The sequence below is a fragment of the Pempheris klunzingeri genome, chromosome 18 (assembly GCF_042242105.1).
Source record: "Pempheris klunzingeri isolate RE-2024b chromosome 18, fPemKlu1.hap1, whole genome shotgun sequence".
Taxonomy (NCBI): domain Eukaryota; kingdom Metazoa; phylum Chordata; class Actinopteri; order Acropomatiformes; family Pempheridae; genus Pempheris; species Pempheris klunzingeri.
The window spans coordinates 18728865-18748590 of NC_092029.1; the positions used below are offsets into that span (position 1 = coordinate 18728865).

At 42.7% G+C, this 19726-nt stretch overlaps 1 protein-coding gene across 10 annotated transcripts in view; it reads left to right on the forward strand.

Moving 5' to 3' along the window:
• afdna (afadin, adherens junction formation factor a) overlaps positions 1 to 19726 on the forward strand; it is a 94175-nt gene that overhangs the window by 44158 nt on the left and 30291 nt on the right. For 7 of the 10 annotated variants that reach the window (XM_070848787.1, XM_070848794.1, XM_070848796.1 and 4 more), the window contains 9 exons: positions 2695 to 2900; positions 4629 to 4649; positions 7270 to 7415; positions 7562 to 7656; positions 8104 to 8369; positions 9220 to 9363; positions 9488 to 9686; positions 9982 to 10088; positions 13770 to 13850. In XM_070848787.1, the coding sequence (XP_070704888.1) occupies positions 2695 to 2900; positions 4629 to 4649; positions 7270 to 7415; positions 7562 to 7656; positions 8104 to 8369; positions 9220 to 9363; positions 9488 to 9686; positions 9982 to 10088; positions 13770 to 13850 (1265 nt within the window). The remainder of the gene's footprint in view (positions 1 to 2694; positions 2901 to 4628; positions 4650 to 7269; positions 7416 to 7561; positions 7657 to 8103; positions 8370 to 9219; positions 9364 to 9487; positions 9687 to 9981; positions 10089 to 13769; positions 13851 to 19726) is intronic. The other 3 variants (XM_070848791.1, XM_070848792.1, XM_070848797.1) reach the window with 1 other exon arrangement.

Genomic DNA, 19726 nt, shown 5'->3' on the forward strand with positions numbered 1-19726 from the left:
GGGACTTCATATTCATTTCATCAGCATTAACTGATTGCTTTTGCTAGTCCAATAGAGCCTTTTAGACATTTGACTTGTCAAAGCAGGAAATGCTCACTCACTAGCACGGCTTACTTTGATACTTGGTGGCAGTGAAAGGGTCCTTTTAAGGCTGATGTGAATCACTAAGGAAAATGCCAAGTAACTGCATACAGTAATAGAGCGTATAAGAGACCGTGAAAGATGAAGAGGGCATGAAAATGAGTGTAAAGACAGAAATGGCTTCATGTTAGTTGGACTAACACTGCTGCTATAAATAGCCTCTACTGTACCTCTTTAATCTATGACGGGCAATATGCACCGACCGTGTCAGTATTCAACAAGGGGACAAATCGCCTGCCAACCACCTAACACACCGAAGCAGATCGAGGTTGTCTAGTGTCTGGGCCGTCGTCTGTCAAAATACACTACATGGATTGATATCCTGTCTGTGCTGGCTGCTCTGTAGTCCAACATAACCACCCTCACTCTCCTCGACACAGATCAGTCCGTTAACCCTCGCTGTGTTTGTGCTGTATATTCCTCGGATGGCAGTAAAATGGCCAATGAAAAAAAAAGAAAATGTCATCTCCTACTTCTGTCTGACTAGATGGAGGAAAATCCTGGGGGGGTATAACTCAGTAGCAGCCAGTAGGTTGGTCCGAAGGGTTAAAATGTACCAAACCGGTTGAACTGTGTAATTCTTCCACACCCTCTTCGCAGCTTTCAGCCCTTCGAGCTGTTTGCTCTGTCTTTTTTAACACTTCTGTTTATTGACTCGAGTCGTGCTCGGGGGGCCTCAGGGTGTCTGTGTGTGCTCTGAATATATTTGGCATAGTGTGAGATCATCTGTTTTACCAGCCAAAGGAGGGGTTTTGATTGGCCGCAGAGTGGTGGAGAGTCCAGTGCCCACAATGCACTGGGAGAGACTAAATGCTCTGAGAGGCCGAAAGTGCGTTTAAGACAATGACGCACACGCACTGTTGAAACCTTAACACTTACTGCTCTCTTTAAGCTTTCACGAGGAGAGTTCTCGCAGTGCAGCTGCAACCGGTTTGACATCAAAAACTTAACCAAGGAAGCTAAACCGAAAGAATACCACAGTCTGGCTCAAAGTGGTTTATTGGTGTATCACACGACACATGTGGAGCCAAGTTCCGTGACCAACAAACCACCAAAGTGTCTTATACAAGCTGCCTGTGCAGCTCAAAAGGGGATCAATTCCAGTCAGTGTCATCTGTGGTATGATGAAGTACAAAGCAGTCTCATTTCATATTTATTTAGGAATTGCTCAGTACTGCACTGGTTGTCTGTGAGAAATCCCCAACATGAATTCATTCAGATTCCACAGAACTATTCCTGAAAGCCTCATCATTATTATTATTATTATTATTATTATTATTAGCACTTGTGAGATCAGCAGTAATATGAGTGGTGAAAGTAAGAGAGCAGTTGTTGTGGCAGCAGCAGTGGTAGAATTACTTCACAGCGGACACAAGGGGCTGCTTTGGTGGAGACAAAATCTTATCCAGGAGTGCCAGTTGGAGTGACAAATCCATGCATGCGAAGGCTTACTAGACACAAAAACACTGCACAAGGGTTTATGATACAGTTATACAGCATTTTAGAACACAACCATCACAGCTTTGTGTGTTTTTTTGCTGTAACAATACCAAGTAAAGTGGAAGTTTGCTGTCCGTGTGACAAAGTAATCTTGCAGGAATGTCGGTTTGCGAACATTCGATTGGCCAATGCTTTTCATCTTGCCAGATGATGTTACATTGTACTGTGGCACAAGCTGAGTCTGGTTTAACGTGAGTGAGTGTAGTGAGGTGCTGATGCTGATTTTAAGTATCGATTACTCTGCTGATTATTTTCTCTTTAATTGATTATTCATCTTTCCTGTACAATGTAAATCTCAGTTTCCTACAGTTCAAGCTGACGTCTCCAAATGTCTTCTTTTAGTTGACCACCAGTCCAAAAACCCTGAACATATTCACTTTACGATGATACAAGACAGAGAAAAGCAGCAAATCTCACATTTAAGGAGCTCGGACTAGAAATGTGGCACTTCTTCCTGAAAAAAAAATGCGATGACTCTGTCGTATTTGATGATTGCTGACTATGGAGTAATCAGCTAATTGTTTCAGCCCTAATTAGCAGCAGCAGCAATAGCAATATTGTACATGTGACAGTATATAGTTGAGACGAGGTGGTAGGTGTTATCTCATCTGTTTTTGGTCAATTTAGTAACTAGATGAGGATCTAAACAATAATCTCACCTATTAATGAACATGGCATTTTCAGTGTGAGGTCTTCTCCCCTAAAGTTTGATGCTTTTCCTTTTTTGAGGTAGCAGAGGCAGTCTTTATATTGGACATGGTAGCCTGTTTCCACGTGTAGTTTTGATGTCCTTATTATCTTATTATCCAATCAGATTATCTAATCTGATCTCATTGTCTCGTAGCCATTTCCATTTGTACAAAAGCCTGTCGGAGAAACGCTGATATCCTCTGAATTCCGTTGAAGTAAAACATATTTTCTGTTGGCACAAAGTGTGACCCATCAGCAGCTTCCACTGAAAAATCTCTGGGTTAAGATTCCAGTGACATTGTTGTATTTGGCGTGCCTTCTCTAAACTCGGTCTGATTGTCCCATTCTTGTGCGTCCACCCAGCTGAAGACACCTTCCTGTCCGCCATCATCAACTACACCAACAGCTCCACAGTTCACTTCAAACTCTCGCCCACCTACGTCCTGTACATGGCCTGCCGCTACGTCCTGTGTCCTTCCTACCGGCCTGACATGTCGCCGTCCGAGAGGACGCACAAGGTCATCGCCATCGTCAACAAGATGGTGAGCATGATGGAGGGAGTCATCCAGGTCAGTAGCACTACTTTTCACATCCTTCTTACGCTTCTCTGCTGTCGTACTGAACGCAGTCTCATTGATGTCATTTGAGTGTGTTCTGCTGCTGTTAGTTTGCTCCTTCACAATGCTGTTATTGATGCATCCCATACTGGCATTCTCGCTTGTGTGTGGAGTTTTTTGGAATTTGCTTAATGCCCCCCCCCCCCCCTTTTTTTTTTTTTTACTGTACTCTTACAAACTACTACACTTGTAGTTGTTGTAAGGTGTGTATAAGTGTTTGTGGGTGTGTATTTCTTGCAGCTTTCTCTCCACAGTTGCCTCTGTTGTTACCAGCCTGTGCTTTTGTCTGATGTTTGTCCACTTGTCGGTGTTAAATGCTCGTGGTGCGAAGCCTGCCGTGCCACAACATAGCGTGTGATAAACCTCAGCTAGCATGGCGCTATCACCGATCAATAGAGCTGGAAATTAGGCCGAACAAAAGCTGCACTTTGTAAATGTTTGTATGAACGCACCACACTTTGACCCAAGTAAAATCAGAACAGCCTGTTGAAGAATATGAAACAATGTGACCTATTCCCAGCTTTCAGTACTTGACAGTTTTACTAGTCTGTGCTACTGACACACTTATGCTCGTTATCCATAAAAGTTGAATCTCCGTACCCACCCCCACTTTATTTAGCGTTGGCTAAAAGTGTTGAGAAGTGTTGAAAAGCATGAACTCTAATGAAATGAGGCATAGGACCTTTGTAGACTGGAGGATTATGGGGGAAAAAGTCTCTCTCTCTCTCACGCACACACAGACGCCCACACAGGCTCAATAACTCACAGATGCTATTTTGTTTTTCATCAGCGCCATTCACTTTTATTTGTTTAGCTCACAGCCAGTTACTCATTGCCGTCGGTATGCAGTGAAGGTATGAAGCTAACCAAAAGCAAACTAATCTATTTCAATCTGTTTCGGAAATATTCAACCTTCCTGCTTCAGATGGATTTAGAATCTGCATCAGTTCAGGGTATTTTAGGAGCAATAGACTCATGACTGCAGCGGACCAGGACACACTGGGATTTGAAAATACAGACTACATATTTGAGCAAAACTGGGGTTGAAGTACATGAAAGGACCCAGTTCTTTAGTCTATTGAGAGTTTCTGCTGTATAGAAAGTATCCTGTAAAAATGTTCATTACGTTTACCCTTAGTTTATTCAGGAATTAATTTTCCTGCTCGCATTCATACACCTTCACAGTTGTTCACTTCCTGTTAGCACGCAGCTCAATATTACTTTTAATTTCCAGCTGGTATACAGAACTGAACACTTTAATATCAGCTGCACTGCCCCAAACCTTTAAGTCTAACTCTATTACATATGAAGCCTTTTATTCCAACAGTGTTGTTGTTTCTTGCCTGTTTTCTTAATTACTCGTCTTCATCAGGCATCAGAGACGGCCCTAAATTGAACTTGATAATTTTCTCAGACACCCAGTAATGTTTTTTTTTTTTTTGACCAGATGTGCTTTTCAGCCGACCTCCATCTCTCCAGTTCTCGTCTTAAACTGTTTCAAGATGGCTTTACGTCGTAAACCCATGACCATGTGTGTGTCAAAATGTATGTGTGTGTGTTACACGGCTGTGTCCATACTGTAGCTGTTGACGTGTTTTCTCTCTGTCCTGTGAACGTGTCCTCCTCCTCTTCCTCTTCCTCCTCCTCCTCCTCCTCCTCCCCCCTCCTCCTTCCATCCAGGAGATTCCTGAAGGGGATCAGGTAGGATAGCACAATAGCACACCATGATACGGCTGCTACAGACTCGTCTACCTCCCTCACTCACTCTGTTTCTCTGTTTCTCTGTCTCGTTCTCTTGGCGTGGGCGACATGGATAAAATATCACAAATAGGATGATGCATCATTGTTTGTTTAACTAAAATCTGTAACCCAGCTCGTAGATGTTGGGACTCAACTTTCTGCCTATAAAGACACTTAGAGAATATTCATGCCTTCTTAAAATAAAAAGATATTATTTAAATGTTAGATGTTGTCTGGTTCCAGCTCCTTAAATTATTTTTTTCAGTTTTTTTATATAGTATATTATTGTAAACAGACCAACCTTAAGTTTTGGACTGGTTGGTCCAAGCAATTCACTTTTTCCCTGACATTTTATGAAGTAAATGAACAATCCGTGAACTTAACTTAAGATAATAAGTGTATTAATCGATAATGAAAATAGATGTCAGTGGCATCCGCTCTTCTATTGGAATGTAGAGAGTACAAATGGAATAGAAAATGCCAGATGAAAATGAAAATGTGCTCACACTTACTTACAGTAATATGTTTTGTTTTTTTCTTTTATAAAGTAAAAATCAGTTTGACAAATCAGATTTTTATAATCCTAAAAATCATCATCAGGTCCTGGCAACCTACAAATCAAAGAGCATTGAAAGCAAATTGAAAAGAATTTGTTGCCTTTAATTGGGATGTATAAATCACTCTGATGAAGGAACTATGTTATTGCACAGTTACCATCTTTCACGATGTTTCACGAACCTATGAAGGCAAACTAGATACCGCGTAAATGATTTCTAATGTAAAATCATGTCGCTCAACCTCATCGACATCTTGGCTACTTTCTCTACTCATCTGTATCTCCTCCTCTCTCTCTCTCGCTCTCTCTCTCTCTCTACTGCTCTCTGTCTGCTTTTTTTTTGACCAGCCCTTCATTGTTGCTGCTGCTTCTTTTTCTCCATTCTAACAGAAATGTAAAATAAAGCCATAATAATACGTCCTCCCACAGCTGGAAAACTAAGCAACAACAGCAACATCAACCCAACTAATTCCATTCAGCTTCCTGGACCTGCCTGGTATTAACACAAAAAAAAAACCCTCGAAAAAACAGAGCAAAACCAAAGCAACCTCTCTCTCTCTCTCTCCATCATTGCTCCATCTTTTAATTCTGGCATCCGTTTCGTGTGACATCCTGTCTTGCTGCTCCTACTCAACAGTGTGGATGAGAGACAAGTCGTGTCCCTCCGACCTCCCTCCACCTCCTCTGCTTCATTTGTCTGTTCTGAAGTTCGTTTAATACGGTCAAACCATCCGTCTGTTTTTTCAAGTGTTTCCTCAATGTTTTATTTGTGGCATTTCATTTTGGATGCACTTGGCCCCATCTCTCATTCTCTGGCTGTTCTGAATGAAGGGTTTTTTCCTTTTTGTTTTATATATATATATGTGTTATGTTTTTCAAGGCGGGGATAGATGAGTGCAGGGGAGCGGCGCTTCGCACATTCCTCCCTCACTGAGTGGCGGGGATATTAACCAGTCAGCTCCTCAGACACTTAACTCTACCCTCACTGTTGATCTCAGGACCAGAAAACTGTCCTTTTAGACTGTAGACTGACACATGGAGCACTATTAAAAGTCTGATATTATCCACTCACTCTTGGCCATTTGAGATAATTATGTCATTAATTATTCTCTGATATTATTATCCTGGTCTACCGTGTTGCTACTTGTTCACTCTGCAAGCTGCTTGGCTGATGACTCACTTTGCTCTGCAGGAGGCTCTTAACTTCGTGCAGTAATGAGCAGCTCCAGAATTACAACAATAAATTCAGCAATTTGGAAAATACGCTTTGGGAGATGAGATGATCAATACCGCCCTCGTGTCTGTAAGATAAATACGTAGCTTATTTCAGCGTCGAACAGCTCCAAATTACTGACCATTCTACACCTTCCTCGAGGCTTTAGTCTCTCTAAAGCATTTAAATCTGACCACAGTCGACTAAAGAACGCTCCTGTATGTCATTCGGATCTTTTGGAAATTAGTCGACTTCTACTAACTTGTTGATCTTGTTGCTCGCAGTGTGAATCCGTGTGATCCATGGTGTAAGTCCACAGTCTGAACACAAAAGAAAAAGCTCAACCAGTGTGTCAGTGGAGGAGGCTAGTGTCTGGTGACCTGGTGAATGGACATGTGTCTGAGAGAGGAAGAAGTGGTCATTAATGTCACTCATAGAGTCAAAGGGAAGATCCTCTGCCTGTTGTGGAAAACTGTTGAAGCTCACATTTAAGCGGTGAAGGAACCAAGAAATGAAGGCACCTCAGTCGAGCGTCTTCTTTTAAGTGACAGTGATGACCACCCTTCGTCTCTGCATCGGCGTGGCTTAGAGGGAGGGAGGGAGGGAGGGCTGGGCGGGGCATGAGTCTATCCCTGAAGTAACAACTGCTCCTTCTGGCTGCCACTCAAACAGAAACCCCTCTCTCCTGCCTTCTTTTTTTTTTTTTTTTTTTAACTCTCCAGTCTCTCCTTCATCTTGCTGCTCTAACAACACCCTCTGTGTGTGTGTGTGTTTTCTTTTCTTTGTGTGTGGCTGCGGTTGGTATGTTACAGAAGCAGAAGAACATCGCGGGAGCGCTGGCTTTCTGGATGGCCAATGCCTCCGAGCTGCTCAACTTCATCAAGCAGGACCGAGACCTGAATCGCATCACCCTGGACGCCCAAGACATCCTCGCCCATCTGGTTCAGATGGCTTTCAAGTCAGTCTGTTTGAGTGGTTGTGTGGGGAGATGCGGGGCTGGGAATTCTTGTTAAGTTCTCTGACAGCCAGAGGATTGGATAGATAGCTTTTCTTGGTTGATGGTGAGGTCTGGCGTGTTTGACAAGCTGCCATGTGTTGGTGCAGGTACCTGGTCCACTGCCTCCAGGCTGATCTCAACAACTACATGCCCGCCTTCCTGGACGACCCCGAGGAACATAACCCGCAGAGACCCAAGATCGGTAATGAACAAGCACACACAAAAAACATGCAGTATCCAAGTAACGTTCAAAAGCATCACTGATGGCTGGAAGCATTATCGGCCAGTACCGATCATAGGGGGATATTTGAAGCCCTGTATTTATTGCATAGCATTATTTATCTATTTGTTTTACTGTTCTTACCAGCACTGTATATTAAGTATCAAAATTGTGCAGCACAACTTGGATGCACAACTTAAACCATAGCAGCCTACGCTGGGTTATGGAGAGCGGCTTATGCTCTAACAAATATAGCTTGCCTGTAAATAAAATTCTATGAAATAGAAATTGTATATAGAATAAAATCTACATGTGCACAACACACCAAGCTAGAACAATAAACCGTATATACTGAGGCAGCAGAGAATTTAGATTGCCACAGGTCTGATGTGAGATGACCCTCATTGTGTCATTGTGTCCCCCCTCCAGAGGACGTCTTGCACACCCTGACGGGGGCGATGTCGCTACTGCGGCGGTGTCGAGTCAATGCCGCCCTCACCATCCAGCTCTTCTCGCAGCTCTTCCACTTCATCAACATGTGGCTCTTCAACAAGCTGGTGACAGACACAGAGTCGGGGTTGTGCTGTCACTACTGGGGGGCCATCCTCCGGCAGCAGCTCAGCCACATTGAGGCCTGGGCGGAGAAACAGGGTCTGGAGCTCGCCGCCGACTGCCACCTCAGTCGAATTGTACAAGTAAGAGGAGGATAGAGGGAAATGAGAGAGGTGTGTGCTCAGGCATGAGCAGATTGTCACATCTGCCAGACTGAGATGGCCGCGGGCTTCATTTTACTCATCAGCGTTTTTATTTTTAAAGCTTTGTGAGTTGTGCTGTTCAGTGATTTACTTCCACAACTGTCAGTGGGAATTTTCTTGCCAGTCTTTTTTCCTTTTTAGCTCTTAAAGACATCTCAGTTATTAGTTCATTAGTGCTCGTTTTCACTTTAATGCTTGATCATTTAAGTTCATGCTTGGCTTGCCACTTTTTACTACATTTTTGAAAAGCTAAAAAAAAAAAACTTGCAAGTCAAAGAATTGACTTGTAAGGAGCAAGAAATGACTAAAACTTGTAAAACCTTGTTGTAAAAGTTATACACCATATTTCTCCATAGCATTCAATATTTGTGACTACATAATAGATAAATTCAAAAATCCTTATTAAGACTGATCAAAATCTCTGTTTATCTGCTTCTTCAGGATGCACGAGTGCTGTTTGATCAGATTTTGATTGTTCTGTTGTTGAATGCCAAGTGATGCTTGGAAACAGATAACTGGCAACACAGCCTCATCCTTTCAGACCAGCGAGAACACAGGCCATCTGTGTCAGAAATACAGAACTGACTCTTGACTCACTGATAGTAATGTGATCATGCAGGATGCTATCGGTTACAACAACAAAAATAAGATGAAAGAACCTTTAATCAAAGTATATATGAGCAGTGAAATGCATAGAGGATAACAACAGGGAGATGGAAATGATAAAAATTCAATATGTAAATGATATACATGATATTTGGATGGTTGAAATGTTTTGTGTCCCTTCCAGGCCACCACCCTGCTGACCATGGACAAATACTCCATGCAGGATGTGCAGAACATCCATAACACGTGCTTTAAGCTCAACTCCCTGCAGCTCCACGCCCTCATGACCAACTACCACTGTGCTCCAGACGAGCCTTACATCCCACCTGTAAGACATTTGCACAGAAACATGTTTTAGATGTAATGAAGTGTGCTGGGAGTTGTCTTTATAAATGTGTGTGTGTGTGTGTGTGTGTGTGTGTGTGTGTGTGTGTGTGTGTGTGTGTGTACAGGAACTGATAGACCACGTGGTGGCAGTGGCAGAAAACACAGCAGATGAGCTGGCGAGGAGTGACGGGAGAGAGGTGCAGCTGGAGGAAGATCCAGACCTGCAGCTGCCCTTCCTCCTGCCTGAGGACGGCTACTCCTGTGATGTGGTGCGCAGCCTCCCTAACGGCCTGCAGGACTTCCTGGACCCCCTGCTGCAGAGAGGTAAAGTCACCAGGACCTCCATCAATATGTCGGGATACAAAGACGCCACAGTCTGATGTTTGCAGGCAACATATTTTTCCCCAATTGTTGCGTTGCTTGTAGCCACAGTAGATTGTGCAATTTGATGTATTTTGTTCTTGGTAAATGAAATGTTTCTTCTATTTCTTCAATTCTTGTTCTTCTATTTACAAAAAAAGAGTTGTTTTTGAGTGTGCTTACCCCATAGTGAGAGAGAGAGATTTAGATTTATGACTCCGTAAACATGTAAAATGATGGTGTGACTTTCCTTCACCAGGTTTTTGTAGGTTAGTGCCCCACCCCCGTTCCCCTGGTACCTGGACCGTCCACTTCGAAGGGGCTGACTGTGACAGCCACTTCTCTGCTGCTGACAGTTCAGAGATGGTAAGACACAGACGCACTCCCACTCTAAAGTACTCTCTGTGTATATGTGGGGCGCATTTGTGTGTGAAGCCGGTGCCACAGAGGACTTTGACCAGGTTTATCAGTGCTGACTCATAAGAAACTGTGGAGACTGAAGTGCGCAGTAGATCTGACAGCTCAGGCCGCAGAGAACGAGGACACAAATTCGTGGGGCCTCAAAAGTGGCCGCAGATTCTTTGATCACAGCTTCAGGGTCACTTCAGGACACACTGATTTACTTTTTCAATGTTCTCATCCACGCTGTACTTAGATGGCTCTTAAATCGAGTTACTTCTGTCCGTGTTTGATCTTTTGAACGTATGCATTGAAAGACACGTGCGACTTTAAAGTAAGGAAAGGAAACAACAAGGCTTTTATAGTATCCTCTAACCTTTTAGTCTCGCACTGGTTTGTGAAAACCTCTTATGTTGGTCAAGAAAACAATCTTTTAAATAACGAGGTCCGTTTAGTAGCCACCACGAAGCTCTTCATCACGTCACATAATTGTGGTGAGGTTGTCCTCTCAGCTGCTCTCTCCAAACAGCTCTCCTCCTGAACCTTTGTTTTTTAAAATACATCTCTCAAAATGTAAAAAACTACAGCTACATTTTCAACCTTGTAACTCATTTTACGTAGCAGGACATCTTTTGTCCCCAGCCTTTGAAATAAAATCAGTGAAGCACACATGATTAATTCTTCTTCTAGTCATTTTTAAGTTGAAGCAGGATAAACACTACCCACTCCGTTATTTTAAATATAATACACATAAGCTTATTTAATTTAAGGTAAAAGTTAAGGCATATTGTTAGTATATTAAAGATGAATGATACTTTCATTAAAGAAATGTTTAATCCTTAATCCTTAATAAAATAAGAGCTACTTACTCAGAGTCGCCAGTATTAGCTAATATGGATAAGCTATTGAAATGCATCAACATTATATAAACTCCCTTCGGTTGACCTTTTCTGGCTAAGCTCATCTTTCCACTGAACTGGGTCATTCAGGTGTAAATTATACTGGATTTAATGGGTTTAAGGGAGATTGTGCAGGAGTTCCAGTAGTCGAGACGTGACAAAATGAAAACAGGGATCAGTGTCGAGGTGAATTTCAGACTAAAAAAGGTAAAATTCCTCAACAGAAGCTGAGCTGTGGACAATATGACGGCACGACTGACATAGTTTGACTATTTTTAGAAAAGTTTAAACCTGGAAGTTGCTTTCATTGTGGTCCAGAGGAGCGTGTGTGCGCGTGTGTGCGCGTGTGTGCGCGTGTGTGCGCGTGTGTGCGCGTGTGTGCGCGTGTGTGCGCGTGTGTGCGCGTGTGTGTGTGTGTGCGTGTGTGTGTGTGTGTGTGTGTGTGTGTGTGTGTGTGTGTGTGTGTGTGTGTGTGTGGTCTCCCAGTTGGAAGGCAGTGATTACAGTGACCTCAGAAGGAGCAATTTACTTTTCATAACAACCGTCATAGACACACACAGAGACATACACCAAACACACACATTTTAATCAGCACAGATCACACTGCAGAAGTTAGTTAGTGAGCCTGGAGCAGTAAATGATAGACTTCTTTTCAATGCAACACACACACACTCACACACACAGCCACTTCCTCTGTAATTGGTCTGTTTATCCCTGCTCTACTATTTCATGACTGTAGTCTCGACATAATGCAGGCGTCTCTCAAGCACACACACACACACACACACACACACGCACAGACAGACACACTTTGATTAATGTTATGTGTTCAGGCAGACTGGGGGGGGGCGAGGCCCGGTCTAACACTAATCCTCGTGCCACCATCACAAGTGCAGTTGTGCTCTGTGTCCTCTTCAGCACTGTGGATATGACGATGTAGCGCATTTACATATTTTACATTTGATCAATATTACACGCAGAACATTATGAATGTTATATTATCTATCATCAGCAAATGCTTTGTTTCAAAAACAGGAAGCCAAACAGGTGTGTGCAGGAATATCCCACAAGAAATACTCAAAATACCCCCAAATTCAGACAGCTGGTGTAAATGGTTTAGGTTCGCTAACGCCGGTTTTCAACACGTGGAACAAACCGTCTTGGTGCAGAAGTTTAGCGTGAAGGTGTATGTTTGTGTTAAATGGAGGACACCAGGATTCAGAACACTCACACATCATATTTTCACATGACTTAAGATACCTGCGCTCTAACGGTAAAAGGTGTCACTTAACCTTGAATTGAGAGCCTACAGTGTCTTTTCCATCTGACCCGCTCATGGCGTCTCTTCTTTTTCCCTTCCTCCCTGCTGTGTTTAAAACGGACCTGTCTTCATTTAGACCTACTTTCACGCAATCGGAAGTTAGCAGTCGCTGAAGTCGTTGCTGAGGGCACAAAGCTGTACCTGCTTTACAGTAAAAAGCCTTACATAAGAAAAAGAAGTATGGGCTTCTTTCCAGGTCCGTCTTAAAACAATACTGGCACGAGCATTTGAACATTAAGAGGTTTATTGTTTGCTCCTGCTGTCCACGCTGGCCTGAAAGAGATCACTTCTTGCAGACAAATGTTAGACATGTCTATGTTAGACAAATCAAGTGGTCAGTCTCCTTTAGTAATCATTCCCCTCATAGTGTTTCATCACACAGCGTTTTCCAGCTAAGCCATAACAAAGGGATGTTCACTAAAGGTGGGGATTTGGTACTAAAAAGAACTAACGTTGCGATATATCCTCTTGTTTTATCCAAATCATATGCAGACTGCTGAAGCCTGATATCTCCATTATCTTCAGCCGAACTATAGAAGCCATATTTACACAGAAGGAGGCCTCGCCATTCACGCAGTAATCACTTCAGGCGGGGGTCTCTGTAAGGCCAGTGTGGACAGCAGAAACAACAGCAGCAACCTTTTCAGTGCTCGTGTCAGCGTCGTAAGATGGACGTGAAACTGCGAACCCGACCACCTACTTGTGTGGTTGTCATTTTTCGTTTGGTTCTAGGTGTTCCTGCAGATTGCAGAATGATCAACTCACTCCATCTGCATTATTATCTGCAAGAGCGCCGTCCAGACACACACACACACACACACACACACACACACACACACACACACACACACACACACACGACTGCACACACTCAGCTAAGATGCCAACACAAGTACACACACAGACACCAAGAAATACAGACTACAACGCAGACATCCTTTTGTATAAGCATACAAGTCTGACATAAGCTTATTTATTTTGGAGTATCCCTTGTCAGAATATTTTTTTTTTTCATGATGTGGGAAACCTCGATAGCTCTCTCTCTTTCTTTGTCTCTCTCTTTCTCCCCACCCAGTCACCCAGCCCTGCTCAAATGAGCCCTGGTGTCTGTGTCTGTGTGTGTGTCTGTGTGCATGTGTGTGTGGGTAGCCATGATGTGGTTTCCATTCTTGACTTGCTTCCAGCAACCACAGGTTCCTCTGTGGTCTCCCCCTTTCTCCTTTATCCCTCCTTCATTCCTTCCCTCCCTTTTCTCATCCCTCCCTCTTTTTACTCCACAGTCTCATTTTCCCCCGTAATGTTTTCGAGGCAGACGGAGGGAACACGCTAGAGGACATTCGCCGAGTTTCCCCGAGGCTGTTTAAAGACACATCTAAGAGGTTTCATCCTCATTCACAGTTTGTCCTTCCTGTCCATCTCTCCTTTTAGCCAATGAGGAAAGAGCCGGAGGTTGTCACGGTAACCCTGAAGAAGCATAACGGCATGGGCCTCAGCATCGTGGCTGCCAAGGTAGGAAATACCACCTGGAAGTGTGCTCATGTGTGTCTGTTTGTGTTGCGTGTCAGGAGTCAAATCCTAAGTATAGCAAATCTGAGATTTTTTCTGAGCTTTTCAAGAAAGTTTTCTTAGTTAGAAAACTCTCAAGCTAGAAATCCTATACTTTTTCAAACATTTTCTAAAGCTGAGCTGAAGGACAGGCAAGATTTTGACAGGAAATCCAAAAATAACTAATGTTTTTATCTTGGCTGTCGAGGCAGAGTGAGTTGGATTTGTGTCGAGCTGCGCGTGTGTGTGTGTGTGTGTGTGTGTGTGTGTGGCTGAGCGTCACAGTGCTGACAGAAAACGCTGCTATTTTAAATGGAGTGCTTTCATTGTTGAGTCTGACAGCAGCGCAGAGACTAAACAGTGACGCTGCAGAGAAAGTTCTAGATGACTGTTGGACAAAAGCGTGGCCTATTTAGTTTGCTTGTTAGAGGGGAGGGGGTGTGAGGGGGTCGGACTATGGACCACTGTCCACTTTTTTTGGAGTGTGGAAATATCAGTCAACAGTTTTTATTTAGTCCCACTTGTGTTTGATCCTTTCCCTCACCTGAGCTAACCAGCTTCACTAGCTTATTTAACAATAATAATAATGGTCACCGTACAAAATACAAATAAAAAGTGCTTTATAACAGGTATAAAAACAAACAATACAATACAAAGACAGTGCAATATGCCTGGTTAATGCTCTGCATGGAGTTTTGTATGATGTCATGAGTATCAATGCCAAAAATAACACAAAGATTACTCGGTTTGTTGGCTCTAAACTTCTGTCATGGATTAGTCTATAAATATTAGCTTCATTGGCAAGGTTGTATGAAATGACTCGTCTTTTAGAAAAACATTACACACGACAGGTACGGACAAGAGAAACTTAGACATTCAGGTATTTATGGTGTGACTACCAGTCATTGGAAGTGTCTGATCAGACGTCTCGCACAAAACATGTAAACTGAAACTGTATTCTGTATTTCTATAAAAAATAAGTTTGATACATGTCACCACTGTGTTCCAATATGGCAGCGATTATATTCAGAAAAATGAAATAAGATCCCTGCACTTCTCCCATGTTCTTTGCAGACTTACCAAATCTGTTTTTCTTTTTTTTTGTAAAAACTTTTTATGGCATGTGGATGTGGATTAACTGTAGGATGGTTAGGGGCTGGATGTGATTGGATTAGGATGGATTTGGACGTCAGAGATTTAACTTTGCCAAACTCAGGGTTCTTTAATTTTCTGACACCCCAGCAGAAGATGCTGTTTGAATCAAGAGTTTCAGCATATTGATGAGAAAAATAAGCAGTTCATTATTAGCGTTTGACAGATGTGCAACAGTGGCATCTGCTGGGTAAAATCATTATTGCTGGACCCAGACTGGTCTACTGTATGCTGTATTTGCCAACAACCAAAAAACTGTAGCACATTACAATATTGTTAAATTAGAGCTAAAATGTGGCTCATACCTGCGCTGCAACTAATGATGATTCTGATTATTAGAACAATGATAATATACTTTAATATTCAGTGCATAAAACCTAACAAAATAAATCAAATATTTAGAAATAAATGAGAAATATATGTCAAACGAATGCTGAAACACACCACTTAAACTTCTATGACACAATGTCCATAAAGTGAGAGAACGGCACAAAACCTGGATAATTCCATCTGTCATCATCCAGCCCAGTAATCTGCGATTAAAACAACATCATTGTCATCAGCCTTTAATTTCATATGACAGAGTGATCATCAGCCGACTCATCCTGATCATGTAACCGTTTGATGACATCGTTAAAAGATAAATGAACCCTGGATCTTCACAAACGCTGTCCTCGCCACTGCAGACCACCCGCTACGGTGTTTTAAATGTTTTTACATTCTGTGTCGCGTCACATACGGTCCAGGGCCGGAAACGCCACAATGTCCCATATTTGAATATTTAAAATGGCAGAAAACTACCAGCTTTCCTGTGGGGGAAGCCCTGCACTTACAAGCCAGGCAGTTGCGTAATTCTGTATTTAGGCCTCTCTATCAATACATTTATGCTCAGATGGGGTTCCTCGCTGTCTTAACATTCAGAACTTGTCTAATCTGCGTCTCTGATGTGCAGCACTTCTGCTCTTTATTGACGAACAGATAGATTTGGGTGTGCTTGAGTTTGCTGCCATCATGGGTAAGGCTGATGTGCTGTCTTGTTGTGTTGCTTCCTGTTTTGTTCTTATTTTTCTTTTAACTCTTTTAATGATGAAACGGATAACGTGTGAGCGGCAGGGCAAGATTAATAGTATTCGTTCCCAGTGTGGAACATCAGGATTCTTTCTGTCTTTCTGTAGGGTAGAGTGAGTTTCCTGCAGAAGGCGAGAGCTTTCCTGTGTGGCTGCGTGCATGTGTGTGCAGCCTGTGTTTCGAGAGGAAATGTGGGAGGGAAGGACGTACTGAGGAAACCTCCTCGCTCTGTTTATTTTCAAAGCTGTGTGGATCTACGAGCAGAAGAACAGTAGAGAGACCTGTGTGTGTGGGATGGGATAGGCAGGTAGAATTTTGTCAAACAGCTGCTTGAATTCTCAGTAAACTGGGCTGAGCCTCTGTCCTGTTATATAAGTGTGTGTGTGTGTGCGTGTGTGTGTGTGTCTCTGGTATTTGCCTGGTGGAGCTGCAGCAGCGCTCCACCTCAGTCTGGCCAGCTGGCGTCTCAGCCGACACTTCACCTCTGGATCGCCGCCTGGATTCACTATTTCTTGACAAACACGCTGCAATTAGGAACTCGTGGAGGAATTTTATCACACTTGGGAGGATTTAAGGAACTGACCTCATTTCTTTAACCGCACATGCTGGGATTTTTACAGCTTTTTGAATTGACACTACTTGTTTTATTATTTTCTACAATACTTTTTTCACGTAACTTTTTAATATGACCTGCGCTGCATTTCTACAAATTTTTGCCACACACGAACAAATTCACATCACCCTTTTGTCTGGTGTTTCCAGCCCTAAATAGTGATTATAAGCAAACGTAGACGTTCAGCTGAATGGATTACTCCCTGCCGGTGTAATTTGGGGGCTTTTACTTGTCAGTGCATGTTAGCAGGTTGAAGAGCTCTTGGGGATAAAAGGAGGTGTGCGCATTTGTGTGTGTCTCAGTCTGGACGTCCCAGTGTGAACTGGTCTGGACGGCGCTGACCAACGGTTACAACATGTGGTTTTCTGTGGTGGGAAGGAGAGACCAGGTAACAGTGCTTTAATAATACGTGTGTGTGTGTGTGTGTGGACATGTATTACTCATGCTTGTGGGGACATAAATCTGTTCACACAGTCATATTGTGGGGGCTCACCTTTCTTTTGGGGGACAGAGCACATGTCCCCATAATGTAAATCATTACAAGACTGGTTTAAGGTTAGGCTAAGGTGAGGTTAGGGTTAGAGATAGGCAAGTAGTGGTGAGTTAAGTCTACAGGAAGTTAATATATATCAGTATAATGTGATGGAGACACTACTGTGTGTTTGTGCATGTGTATCAGCACCTAGAAAGTTGTGTGTGTATGATAAGACTCATTATCATACTTTTTCTTTTTACTTCTGAAAGCATCTTGATCATCTGCACTCTTTGGTTTTACTTTTGAATGAGCTAAGTATAAAAAGTGAAGTGGTGTGTGTGTGTGTGTGTCTGTGCACATAAGAAGTGTGTTTGATCTGTTCACTCTTCTCTTGAAAGACTAGATGTCTCGGTATCTTATTCATATTGTGAATCTCTTTGTCTTTGTTGGTTCTTGTGCTGCGGCTCCTAATACACTGACAGGCACCGTGCGGGGGTGCACAGTGAAGCTGGCAGCAGCAGGTTGAACGTTGAATGATAGGCGACCAGCATGGACCCTCCACAGTGTGACGGCCTTCTGGTTTGTCACTTTGTCGCTCTTTGCTTTCAGGGCTGTTCTGCTAATGGTTAAACTAATGTACACAAATGAGAGACAGATGGTAACGACACGTGCATTTTGGGCAGCGTGCACATTAAGGTTGACTTATTTCTATCCGATGTTACTGATATCAGCTTTTTAATAGACACTTGCGTAAATAGTATTATTAGTCTCCATATTTGGGCATAGAGACGTTTTTTCAACAAAAAAAAAACCTCAATGAAATACAGTTTGACAATAGCTCCAGTTTAAGAATAGCACTATTCACCCACATTAATAAAACCAGATTGACAAGCAGTAGTTGCAATTGATCTGTAGTGTCTTATTAACCATGACAAACACTCAGTCTTTCTCTGTGGACTAAATGAGTGGAGGAGTTTGCGGCGCGTTGAAACATCCGCGTCCTTAAAAATATTATATCAGACAAACCCACGTGTGTGTTTCACGTTTGTCACGGCATTGTTTTCCTCAACTCCCTGCTGTCCTCAGCTGCCTTTTGGTCATTCTCCGTTCGAGGAAACCCTCCTCCTCCTCCTCCTCCTGCTGCCCCCCCCCCCCCCCCCCGGCTTTATGCATTGGTGTCATTTATCGAGGAAAGAGCAGAACATTCCCTCGGTACAAATTTAAAATAACTAAGCTTCATTTGTGGTGTGTAGCAATCCACATTTTTTTTTTTTTTAAAAACACGACAAAGTTTCATGCAAAAGAGAATTTAATGCCAAACTCCATTCAAAAATCTTGCAATTCTCAATACTCTTTTTATTTTTTTGTACATGTAGACACAGGCATCACAGTGTGAAGATCCTGAACTTTCGAAGGGAGTTTTTGTGTGGTTTATGAACACACGGCCAAAATGGGATTAACCTGAAGTACTAAAACACAAATGACTTGGGGAAAGAGTTCATCCCATGTGAACGAACTGAAGTCCAAACTCCTGAAGCTGGATTCGGTCTGTTTGTTTCCACAGTGTGTTTGAAGTACTGGCTGTATGTGTGTTTGTTTGTTAGCTCACTAAACGGTACTAGAAGTGGAACAATACTATGAGAGTGTTACCCACTGTGAGGGCTGAAACAATGGAAGGATGTACCGCACGCACACACACACACACACACACACACACACACACACATACGCTCACTTTCCTGCAAAGCTGCGAACAGGAGGTGTTTACAAGGTGCGTGGAGGAGAACAGTCATACATCTCGGGGCTCATTAATAAAAGCCGCCGTATAACTGTGGTAGAATGACCATTTGGCAGGATTGTATGGAAAGATGAAGACGTGCATGCAGGATAAGAGAGGCGCGCGTTGTCGTCGTCTTCTCTGTGTACAAGCTGAACCGCTTCCTGTCTTTATACAGCAGCTTCCACATCATCCAAAATACTACGTCGCTGGTTGCTTTGTCTTTGACCAAAAGTAAACACGTCACTTAGTTTGATGTGTTTGTCTCAGTTTTTGAGTTCATGTGCGGAGGCCATCAGAGAACACTGGTGTGAAACAGCTTCTAACACATAGGGTATATCTAAGTATGGCAATTAGAGCCCCACATTGACCTGTGGGGTTTGATCTGTTATAACGGCAACATTGATTCAATTTGAATACAATTTAATGTGATCTGTTCTTTATAAATCAAAGATCTGTTTCTTTCTTTCAATCCTTTTATTTTCAGTTTATGTAGGTGACACATTAATATGACCCTCAAAAAGAATGGTACGTAACGCAAATACTAGACGCAGACAACAGCTAACCGCACAAATGATAGATTAACGGACGAGAAAACAACACAAATGTACAGTAGATTAACATCCTCCGTGTTGTAATTACCGCAACAATGAAATGTTTATGTACATGTGGACTTTACCATTTGGGGAGCACTCCAATCTCAAAGGCTCAAAACAGATTCCAGCACAGTTCATCTATTCTAGAGCTCCAGACAG